General features: G+C 43.1%; 1 protein-coding gene across 2 annotated transcripts in view; it reads left to right on the forward strand.

The window, feature by feature from the left end:
• The window catches only part of SNAPC4 (small nuclear RNA activating complex polypeptide 4), a 267,076-nt gene that overhangs the window by 128,085 nt on the left and 126,246 nt on the right, over positions 1-12,745 (forward strand). For both annotated transcript variants that reach the window (XM_085613150.1, XM_085613161.1), the window contains exons 11-12: positions 8,169-8,316; positions 8,776-8,882. In XM_085613150.1, coding sequence (XP_085469276.1) covers positions 8,169-8,316; positions 8,776-8,882 — 255 coding nt within the window. The remainder of the gene's footprint in view (positions 1-8,168; positions 8,317-8,775; positions 8,883-12,745) is intronic.

The raw sequence follows: 12,745 nt of genomic DNA on the forward strand, positions 1-12,745 counted from the left end.
GTCCTACAGTAATTGGAAATGCTTGAGATTTTTGTATATTGTACAGAATAGCCATTGTTAGTGCCTCGGGGATATCAAATCCACATGAGTTGTGCATGGTTCCCATATCGGAGACCAGTAACTGGTCCACTTAGGTCAGAACATGGTATATGAACTATATCACAGTAATTTTGTTTGAAACTCCAACAATTTGAGTCTTGGCTGATATTGGTATATTTTAGTCTATTCTGACCAGTGTCAGTCATGCAAAATGTTCTAGTGCCTACATTTTGTATGAGTTTATCTAGGTCCCTTATCATGAGCATCCATAAGGGATGACCCATCAAACACGCAAAAGATGATGGGATGAATGCTTACAAATAGTCAAAGCTCTTGCAATTAATCGGGGTAGCATTCCAACCTTCAATTTGTTTTTTCACACAGTGCCACTTCAGATTATACCCTATATGCAAATCAGCCTTGGTCCTTCTGCAATAGATACAGTGAAGCTTAAATTGCCACTCCAGATTCTGGACTAAAAGCAACTCAAGACCAACCTCATCCTACTTTGGCCTCTTCAGCAGGATGTAGCTTGTTTTCAGTGGCACAGTGAGCACAGGGGCCCACGTCTAGGCATACCCATGGCCACTTAAGACGTTACATCAAACACACAAAAAGTGAAGGGAGGAATGCTTGCAAATAGTACAATCACTGACAATCGCTTGGAGTAGCATTCCAACCCATCATTGTTTTTGCTCACCATGCCACCACAGATTACACCCAGCCATGTGCAAATCCATCTTGGTCCTGCTTCATTAGGAGCAGTCTAGCGTGAACTGTCAAGCTTGGTCCTTTTTGAACTGGAACACAAACAACCTAAGACTGCTTTTGGCCTCTTTAGTCCAATTTAGCCAGCGGAACAGTCCATGTCTGGGCATACTCTAAGCTACTAAATTGTCACATCAAACACTCAAAAGGTGATGGTAAGAGTACTTGCAAATAGTCTAACCACTGGCAACCGTTTGGGTAGCATTCCAATCCATCGTTTTACCAGATTATCCGCAGCCATATGCATACCAGGGTTGGTTCTGCTTAAATAGGGAGGATCCAGCCCAAAGTGTAAAGCCAGGTTTTTTCTGAGCCGGAACACAAGCATCCCAAGACCGGTTCGGCCTTTTTGGACCTTTTTGTTCAGGTGTAGCTGAGTTCCAATAGCAGAGTGCTCACAAGATCCACGTCTATTCCCTTGTAGAGCAGACTTTGCCAGCTAGTTCAGGCTGGAGTGTCCCCATGAGGAGCAGGGTCAGTGCAGATTTGCGTATTGCAGATCTCTGTCTAGTATCTCACAGTGGGTGAAAAACAATGGATTGAAATGCTCCCCAGAGCCATTGCTAGTGGTTTAGGCTATTTGTGAGCATTACTCCCTTCACCTTTTGCGTGTTTTATTTTTTTAACAACAGTTTTTATTGTGTCACTTGTCAATTACTATGCAGAGCTCTGTAACCCAGAGACATACTGCCACATGATACACAAGAAATATTGTGTTTACTTTTTAGCATATTAAAGTTATACAAAAACTGAAATACCCAAGGAACAAAAGGAGCCGCCCCTCCCCCCGCACTGTCTTTACACAATATAATTAGAAACCCAAATGTGTCCTCATACAAAGGGTAGAGTCCGCAGGACACAACATGTCCAGATCCACCACTCCTGCCCATCTTAACTCTCAACTGCCACATCCCCCACCGCCGGGGGGCTCTAGGTCCAGGCCCCTATATGTCGCCCACCTCTTCCAGATCTTAAAGTGCTTCAGCGGGCAGCCACGAGCCTTAAAAAGAGGAGCCTCCAAACCCATATTGAAATCCAATCCGTTTTTCCATGCCGAGAGCGATGTTGGGGGCCCAGCCTTCCACTTACGGGCAATGTCCCTTTTAGCCGGAGTATAGCCCAGCAGCATCAGGTGACCCTAATAGATGTTCCCCCCCACCCCCTCCATTAAATCTAGCAGCACCAATTTTGGGGAGTAAGGGAGCTCCCACCCCAAAACTTCAGCCAGACAGGCCAGGACCCCCCACCAGAATTTTTAAATCACCGCGCACTGCCAAATCGTGTGAAACAGGGTACCATCTGTAGAACCACATCGTAGGCACACCGGAGTCGCTATTAAGCCCGCCTTCCACAGCCGGACGCGGGTATAGTATACACGGTGAAGATAATTGGATTGGATCAATCGAAGGTGCATGGCTATAGCTGCTCCTCGTGGAGACGCATGGGCCTCCGTCCAGTCTTCCCCATCCAGGGGACCAAGATCGTCCTCCCACTGTTCCCTAAGTTTATGCAGTGTAGTAGAACAATTTGTCACCAGGGTTTGATATATACCTTTTGCGTGTTTGATTCCATAACTTTTGACGATTCGTCATACTCTATTTCCGCTGATACTTGCTCCTCTCGTTTCTCTTGAAGCTACATAGCAGCAGGGTTGGAGCATAGCGAGTTAGTAATAGCTGCATATAGTCCTTGCACCACTCCACCCAGATGTTTCTAGACTCCTACTTAAGACCAGATGGGAAGAAGAGGCAATTGAGGTCCTAGTGCCGAGGTCCGGTTGTATTGTAACTGTTGGTATTGTAAAGTGTTGTATTCTCTGTTGTTTTTGCATATTGGTATAAAAGTTTACATTTTCTCCACATGGTTGCTTTAGTATAGAGGTAGCCATAATCCTGTGAACAGAATGACAGGCAGGATACGTGGAATGTTAAATAAAGCTATCTTTCACCGTCACCTTGCATGGCTCGCAATACAGCAGGTCCAAGTCACCTTGTTGAGATAGAATGGCTTCTTCATGTGAGACATACTGGCTGGTGAGCCACATAATAAGATCCCATGTACAGCAGGCTTAAACCTCCAGATGGGGTGGTGGCATATAGTCTAGACATCTTAAGCTTCAAATTATAGTGCACTCAGTCTAGAATTCTACACAAATGTTTTGATGTTCCTCATCTAATTTTGCCTAGGAAGGTTTGGGAAATTTAAATAGTAGTGTGCAGAACGCATAGTTAACGTGTGGAACTATATCATGTGACCCACAATGAGAGACAGAGATGTAATCACTTGAAGTCTGATGACATTTTCTGCATTAGTAGGTTCATGTTATCATGAACTGTGTTTTTTTTTAGTCACTGGTTCTCCCACCCACTTCAAGTTCTTAGGAACTTTTGTGAACAGATAGGTTCCTCATATGGCTCGCCTTGTTTTGTTGTTTCACATCGCAGCGGCAGTATTTCACTCTTGGACCAGTTTATTTTGTTTTATGGGGAGGATGAGAATCTGCAGATCAGATTAATCAACTCTGGCATTGAAGATTCCGGTTGTGACAAAGCGAGAAAGCTTTCTTCCACGTATATAGGATTTCCTGCTGACCTATTTGTATCTCAGTGCTGTGTATGTTCTGTTTTTGGTGAATGGCTCCTGCAAGTGGTTCCAAATCTAACAAAGAAGAGTAGTGGGAAAACAGACACCGGTTTGGTGCACCACTTGATGGGGAAGGGTTCATATAGATAGTACCTGCAGCTAATCTTCGCCACAGGCTCAGTGTACGGCCATTTAACTTTGTTTATGAATCCATTGCCCAGGATGAGTGTTGCCGATATGTCGATTATAATGTTTTTGCTTTCTCATCATGCTTGTAATGCCTCCACTTTACTTTTAACAATGTGTATTTTGCCTTTAATGTAAAGAACATTCAATTTGAACTTGGCTTTGGACAGTTCTCTCAATGTCTGGGTAGAAGGATGTCTGTTGTACTTAATAATGAGGTCTTTGATATTTGTTTCCAGTGATTTTAGTCTATCTTCTGTTTCTTGCACCCCAGGGCAGAGTCCTGCATCATCTCAGGCTCCTCTGATCTATGATTCCGAGCTGCTCTTAATACTTGGGCACGCAGTACAGAGCTTTCATTATTTAGCAGAAAGTCAAAGACATGCAATTTTAGTTTTTTTCTCTGGTATTTCTGGAAGAAATGCTTAATTTGTAAAACAAATGCAAAAACAACAGTTGATGGACAGAACGCAGAACAATGTCATACATTCACCCCAGTACAGTGATCTGGGCCTAAATCCATCGTTTTTTTGCTCACCATGCCATTCCAGTTTGAACCCAGCCATATGCAAGTCAGTCTTGACCCTGTGCCTCATGGGAACAGTCCAGCCCGAACTGCCAAGCCAGGTCCTCCCTGGACTGGAAACAAGCATCCTAGGACCAGTTTTGGGGTTTCACCCCTCTACAGGCAGGATAGCTTGATTCCAGTGGCATGGAGAGCACGGGACCCACGTCTGGGCATACCCTTCCCACTCGGGGTGACAAATGCAAAAACAACAGTTGATGGACAGAATGCAGAACAATGTCATACATTCACCCCAGTACAGAGATCAGGGACTAAATCCATTGTTTTTTTGCTCACCATGCCATTACAGTTTGAACCCAGCCATATGCAAATCAGTCTTGACCCTGTGCCTCATGGGAACAGTCCAGCCCGAACTGCCAAGCCAGGTCCTCCCTGGACTGGAAACAAGCATCCTAGGACCATTTTCGGGGTTTCACCCCTCTTCAGCCAGGATAGCTAGATTCCAGTGGCATGGAGAGCACGGGACCCACGTCTGGGCATACCCTTCCCACTTGAGGTGACAAATGCAAAAACAACAGTTGATTGACAGAATGCAGAACAGTGTCATACATTCACCCCAGTACAGAGATCTGGGCCTAAATCCATTGTTTTTTTGCTCACCATGCCATTCCAGTTTGAACCCAGCCATATGCAAATCAGTCTTGACCCTGTGCCTCATGGGAACAGTCCAGCCCAAACTGCCAAGCCAGGTCCTCCCTGGACTGGAAACAAGCATCCTAGGACCAGTTTCGGGGTTTCACCCCTCTTCAGCCAGGATAGCTTGATTTCAGTGGCATGGAAAACAAGCGCCAGGCCCAATGTTTTTCCCATTAGTTGCCAGCGCTACTGATTGTCGGGTTTCCGAATATCAGGGTTGCCTAGTTTTGATTCACTTCTCAAGCTTCTTTAATCCTTCTCCCACCACTTTCTATTCTTTTATCTCACTACTGTATGTTTTTTTCATCACTTCTTTCTCCTTTGTCACAGTTTTCATATATTTCTCTCCCTCCTTCTTTTCTCCTTGTCTGTTTTTCCCTCTCTTGCTGTTAATCAAAGTCTGATGATAGAAAATATGCCCTAGTGAAGATTTGCGCCAGTGGACCCCACCTGCAACTACTGGCTCAAATTAAGCAGTGCTTGGAGTTGATATGCAGCCCATAGAAATTTGAAGTTACACTGGGGTATGGTCTGTGATGCTACCTTCCAAGATAGAACAACTGGATGCATTTGAAAACAGTTAGCTCAGTGCAAGGAATAACTGCAGTGCACACATGAAACAAAGAGGTAGGCTTTCTCTTGAGGGTGTAGCAGGCTTCATACTTCTACCAGTGCATAGTGCGAGATCAAGTCTGTCCGGAGCCACCTTTTACGTCAGTTACTATGATTAAATATACCATATATATCCTGATCACCATTACTTTTGTGCCGGGGCTCTACGGCTGTGGCTGTTTCATATTATCCATGTAGAGGCTTTCCAAATTGACAAAACCTTGTGCACATCACTGTTGGTATCTCTTTCTAATGTGCTGAAGTGATAGCTGTTAGAAATTTTACATATGGTGATCACCAACGTAAGCTTGTCTGATGTGGTCACTATTACGACACTAAATGTATTTGTAGATCACAATGAATTTCATTAAACACAAGTAGCTCTTATTACACAAAAGGTCAGAGACCACTGTTCTATACTCTTCCTTCCTCTACCCCTCCTTGCATCAACTCATACCCCTTTTACTATTCAGATCTCCCAAACAAGCCTGTCTAGACCCTTCCCTCTGACTCTTCCCCCTCACCTCCCCTTTACTCAACCCAAACCTCCTCCTACTACAATGAGCTCCAAATAAAACAGAAAAAGATTCTAAATACTGACCTCTTCGATCCCTCCACTATCCTTATCAATCCAAATAACAGACTAACATGTCCACTCAAATAAATTTCATATTTCCCTATACTTATTACTCACTAATCCTGTTTGGGTTCCGGAATAGCATGCTACGCACCGAAAAGCACTTTGACACCTCATCAGGGGTAGAAGCACTAAATAAATGCAAACCCTTCCCTCTTCTATCCATCCACTATCTAATCCAAACGTTTTGCAATCCAAATAAGATTAACAAAACCACCGCTCAAATTCATTCCATATTTCCCTATACTAATTCACCACTAATCCTTTTGGACTCCGGAGTGAATTGCTATCTACAGAAAAGTGCTTAAACACCTCATCAGGGGTAGCAAGCGCTATGTAAATGCAAACCCTTCCCTCTTCTATTCCTCCACTATCCTTTTTCAATACAAATAACAAACTTGCATATCCACTGCTCAAATTAATTTCATACTCCCTTATACTAATTTCTCCACTTATCCTGTTTGAGTTCCGGAGTAGTGTGCTACTTGCCGAAAAGCGCTTCAACACCTCATGAGGGGTAGAAAACTCCATATAAATGCAAACCCTTCCCTCTTCTATCCCTCCTCTATCCTTTTCAATCCAAATAACAGACTAACATGTCCACCTCTCAAATTAATTTCATATTTCCCTATACTAATTCACAATTAATCCTTTTTCGGGTTCCGGAGTAGTGTGCTACTTGCCGAAAAAGTGCTTGTACGCCTCATCAGGAGTAGTAAGGGCTATATAAATGCAATTAACATAACATGACATATTCCAGTAACCCTCAGTTTTACCATCCCAGTCCTGCTAAATTCTGTTATGCTTCTAGATAGATTGTTCAAAAACAGTAATTTGTTCCCAATTGGGGCCCATAGTTATCCTAGCATCAATATTTTACCTTGCTTGTCATTTTTTACATCAAATATCTAGTGGAACAGCTTGGCTAATGTAACTATAGTTCAGACCGGCTCTCAATGTCTCCATTGAGTTTTTGTGTGTGATGAAATTGAGGGGGTGCTAAATGCAGGTGACTGTGTGAGGCTTCATTGACTTAGTCCATCAAAAGCACTTATCTAATTATTAAATTTTAGAAAAGTAATTACAAATGTTGACAGTGGAGTAATCTGAAAATGTTGTGTGGGTACTATTAGAAACATAAAACAGATGATGTAATGGCACCTGGGTGATGTATCACAGTAGGCTGTTGCATGCTCCTGAAGTCTCATGATCTGACTGGATGAGTTCATGAGTTCTTTATCTCTGGAAGTTTGGTCTATACAATTTAGATGAGGTTAAAATCCTGTGAAAGTTAGCAAATGCTTAGCATTTAGCTGCCAACAGCATGAGGCGAGGTAAGCTTTTTCACACTGTGGGGCCGATTCCGATCCGGGTTGGAAAGCACTCCGACTGAGCCGGATTTGGAGTGTTTTCCGACCGAGCCAGAGTCCTGCAGTCCGACCGAGCGAGTACGATGCGGCCGTATGCTGCCAGGCTCGGTTCGGTCGGCCTCCCATAGAAGTCAATGGGAGCCGGTCGTCCGTCGCGTACATGGGCTCCCATTGACTGAATGGGTACGTCGCGGACAAGTGCGCCCCCTAAAGTGGGTACGCGTTGGTGCCATCCACACCGTACAGGCCTGTGTTGGGGAGACCCATGGGTCTCCCCCTGTGTCTGAGTCGTAGGGCTGCGGGTGACAGGGGGTCTGACGCGGACCCCCAAAGGCAACCAACTGGACAATTTGCGAGCCGGACACTCCGGCTCGTACAGGCTGTCCGACGCGTACATCGTACTGGCTCAGTCGTGAATCGCATCCATTGCACGCCACGGTTAGCTTACGACCGAGACGTACGGAGCGGTTCGGACCCGGAAATGACTCGGTCGGTGAATTTCATGTAGCTCGCATCGTACTTGCTCGCTTGTACAGCAGTACGAGTCGGCCGGAAAACACGCGTACGGCTCGTAGTTTTTCCGGCCGGATCGCGTTCGGTGCCCTTCCGACCCGGATCGGAATTGGCCCCTGTATGTCATGTTTGCATAGTGTCCAAAATGCATGAATGTTGGCATTTAGATGATGCTCTAGACTCAAACTTGGTAAAGTAATGCCACTGGCTCACTTTGCACTTTTACTATTTCTTGAAGACAAGCCGGACAGCCTTCCAGTGCCTGCAGAAGTATCAGAAGTATAACAAGAATTTTAAGAAGAGAGAGTGGACCAAAGAGGAGGACCAGATGCTCACTCATTTGGTTGAACAAATGAGAGTTGGAATCCACATACCATACCAGAAAAGTAAGTATTTACCAGCAATGGTCCACCAGTATCCTTGTAGACCTGGTCATCTTCTGGCATGGCACAAGTTACAAAGTGCACTCAACCTGGAGCAGTGTCCTTGATGCACAAGTATAAAGGTCTGTGAATCCTGTATACAACATACAGTTTGTCTCTAGCGAGGAAGAAATTTGAGTTTACTCTATTCTGTGTGGGATAAGTGGGCAAAAGCCCTTTGGACTACAATGGAAAGTGCCAAATCTTTATACATTCCATGTGTTCTGCGAGGCGAACTAAAACTTGTGTACGATTTTACTTTTCATAACTTTGTACTGTACATGTAAAAGGTCACCCATGAATGTTGTTCAGGTCATCAGCTTTTTGATTAACTTGCTTAAAAGGGGTTGTTTTGTGGACTTCCTTGTTGTTTTTATAATTCACCCACTGATATTTCCCAAATATGTGTGGTCAATCTTTTAGTTGCATACTACATGGAGGGCAGAGATACTTTCCAGTTGATTTACCGCTGGACTAAATCTGTGGATCCCAGATTGAAAAAAGGTCCTTGGACACCAGAAGAAGATGCTGTGAGTTACTTTTCTAAACTTTTTTTAATATAGAAGACACTGTCTATGGGAACTTAGTATGCAGGGTCATAGCTTAGTCAGTAAGATTGGGGGGTGTGAGCTTCAGATTTTCTAACAATGGCCCTGGCATATAATGTTACATTATTGGACAAGCAGGGCGCATGAGAGGGACTAAAGGGACAATGGAAGGGGAGACGAATGCCGATTGGTAGGGGCACTAAGTGGGAGCAAAAAAACATTATTTTGTAAAATAATCAATATTGGAGAAGACTTCCATAACAGAAAGGGAAAAGTGTGTGTGTGTTTTTGTCTGTGTTTAGGTAAAAATTCCTGTTGAAATCCGACAGACACCTCACCATACCCGACGTACCCAGCTATGTAGCAGAAAATACATTTATGGGAAGGAAGGTAGGGGTGTAACACCTCGAACACCCCTTCCTGAAGCTATGCCCGGTTTGTAAGGGAATGGCCACCTCTGTATAAGCATGACGATGAAAGATCTGCCCCACTGTGTGATTCGAAAGCATGAACGAGCTTCCCAGGAGAACACCTAAGATAGTCATGGTTTATTCCAACCGCCCCAGCCTTATGGAACTATTTGTGAAGGCAAATTTACATGCGAGTATACCTACACGTGTAAACGTACTCTTACACTTTGTAGTACATTTACTACTTTTGATTAGTCACTATTTCCGAGTGTAAATATATTACAAACTGTAGACTTACATGACCCCACCCCTTGAATTTGAGTGTTAAGTTACTTGTAGCAATTTTCACAGGTAGGTGGAGATTCCTGCACTTGAGCCAGAGATCTTTATTTGGGGAAAGTAAAAATGTTTAGAAAACTTTTAAAGAAATAGCAAAAAATCATTTTATAGTTATTATTAATTGAAATGCATTTATACATTTATTTCAAATATAGAACAAAATACAAAATAGCATTACCATCTTAATTTTGAAAAAAATATTTAATTAATATAAATATATTAAATTAAAATTCGTATTTTAAAGATGTATTTAATAATTCCATTTAAAGTAAAATGTTTATATTTCTTTATTATGTATTAACAATGACTAAACGTTATGTTTAGAATAAATCTATGTTAATTTATTTTATAAATACAGTTATATTAATTTGAAATTAAACAAGTTATTTATTTTTTAATTAAATGTGTTAATATATTTAAAAGGTAGAAATTAATTTATTTTACCTATATTTTCTATGGGATGCTATGTTAACTCCTTGCCTCTAATATTTTCTAAACTGTAGCCTCTTGCATCTACCATGATCCTGGTATGAATAGTTTGAATCTCAACCTCACATCCTTCTGTGGTTGGGAAATTAATTACCAGTCAATTGGCTGCTATTAACATTTTATATAAGTAATTATAAATGGTCAACATGAGGTATGAAGCAATATGTATAAGCATACAAAAAGAGGTAGGGAAAAGCTCATGGAATGAGAGAGGGGAAAAGGGAGCTTGGAGTTCCCCAAGTGAAATGGGAAAACTTCCATGTAAACAAGCATTGGCATAGCCAATAGGTCTCGCTTTTGGGACCTTATAAGTGTTAAGCCATGCAACAGTTGCATAGCTAAGTACTTATAAGGTCCCAAAAGCGAGACCTATTGGCTATGCCAATGCCTGTTTCTGTTTATTACTGGTCTGTAGCAATGGCGGTGCACGGGTGCCACCATTACTACATAGAAGTAATAAACAGGAAAAAAAACTGGCTCACGGGAGAACATCAAAGCGGCCGTGCGGCCGCGAAAGTGAGGCGCGCGCGCGCACATGCACTGTAGCTCTAGGCTTCAGTGGTAGCACTTTTTTGAGCCCTCACAAAAAGTCTCGCCAGACCAGCGCATGCGCTGGGTCAGGCGAGACCTAAAAATGGCTCACGGAGAACATCAAAGCGGCCGCGAAAAGGGAAAGTGATCGCGATCAAACATCAAAGCGGCCATGCGGCCGCGAAAGTGAAAGTGATCGCGATCAAACATCACAGCAGCCGTGCGGCCGCGAAAGGGAGGCGCGCGCGCCCGCGCACATACACCGTAGCTCTAGGCTACAGTGGGAGCACTTTTTTGAGCCCTCACAAAAAGTCTCGCCAGATCAGCGCATGCTTGGAGGAAAAAGGAGGCGGAGGGAACCAAAAGTAAAGGTGGCGAACCTAGGAGATGGGAGCACAGTTATTTGAAGCATAATAATCACTTGTCGATTATTAAGAACCAAAAACTACATTAATAAAGCACACAGTATATATGTGAAGATGTAGGAGCATGGCGCCCTGGTTTCACTAACCCGAGTTAAGGAATACACCGAGAATAATGTGTATTATTAGCCTGCTTGATCATTGTCCATGCAATGTGCAACAAACTGTATCATGTCCTCTAATCAAAAAGGTAGTTGAAATCAGAAAAGATCTTTGCTGAGTACATTTTGAGCAGCCTAAGTATATTTTTACATTTTGGACTTTTAGAGATTTGGGACGCTTCAACCAGTTGTACAGCACCAGTCTTTTCAAAATAGAAGGCGTTGGAATCGGGAGCAGTCGAGTGACTGTTCACTGTTTGTCTTGTCTCATTTACCCTTGTCTTGTCTCTTTTGAGTTCCTTTTGGGTAAAGTCTGTTGATCATTGGTACAGCACTTTGTGCAGATGGGAGAGGGCCCCAAGGTAAGACCACTGCCTGCAATCAAGCATTACAACTGCTGCAGGACAGATTCATGACAAACAGAGTGAGAGCCAGGTAATAAACACTGTTCATGGAGATTTGTAGAATTTAGCACTTCAGTAACAGGAGTTTCAGATGATAGAGAGTGGACACTACATATTCAAATAGGTAGATTGGAGGATTTCAATAGCAGCATCTGTAGAGTCAAACATCATGTGGTAGGCTTGATGTAACACTGTAGAGTGGGGCATGTCTATGAAGGATAGCAGAGACTAACAGCAAACCAAAGAAGAGTTTCCATGAGATCTGCGGAATGGAGCGGGATGATATATCTCAACGCTAGACATAAAGGCATGATTAAGTAGACTTTGTCTCAAAAACAGGAAAGAGGAGGATTTTGATAACATCCGGTAGAGATGTAAGGGCACTTTTCATGGCAATCGAAGAAAGAAGCATTTCATTAACGAGAGGAAGGAATGTAATAAAGTTAGCATGTAGCTCTCTTTAAGGGAGGATTCCAATAAGAAGAGGTAGAGATGGAAGGGGGACATACAGATGTCTCGTAAAGAACTCACAGAGATCCGCAGAGAGCAGGATGAGGCGGAGAAAGAAAGAGAATGAGTTTAAACTTTACACTTAAAGTAAAGGATTTCAGTACCAGGACGTAGAAAAAGAATTGAGTGTATACTTCTCTCGTTGATTGGCAGAGTAGAATATGATGACGGGAGCCTTGATTGGCCAGAGTTCTATATGGAGGAACCTACTGTGATAGAGCTCACATGGCTTGGATAACCTAACAGGTTTACACGAAGTAGAAGATATAATTGGGCAGTGGCGTAGCATAAGCGGGACTACAGTGGCAGTTGCCCCGGGTGCAGGATTCTTAGGGGTGCAAAATTTTAATAGGGGTGCAAAATTTAAAAAGAAAAGTGGAAAGATGCTTGCCTTGCCCCGGGCGCTGGCAGCCCATGCTATGATGCTTTGGGTGTTGCAGGAGACCTGTGTGCAAAGCGTATCGGTCAGCGCTCATAAAGGCTGTTTAGGGGTTGTGTCATATGGACAGCTAAGTAAAGGATGCAATTAGACATAAAGTACAGTAATAGTTCAAGTGCGTCACTAGTATATGGGAGAGTGGGGCAGCTCATTTGAGAGAAACTAACATTGCGAGGATTTGTGTCAGTCAAATGTAATAT

This window comes from Triturus cristatus, chromosome 1_2 (assembly GCF_964204655.1).
Source record: "Triturus cristatus chromosome 1_2, aTriCri1.1, whole genome shotgun sequence".
Taxonomy (NCBI): domain Eukaryota; kingdom Metazoa; phylum Chordata; class Amphibia; order Caudata; family Salamandridae; genus Triturus; species Triturus cristatus.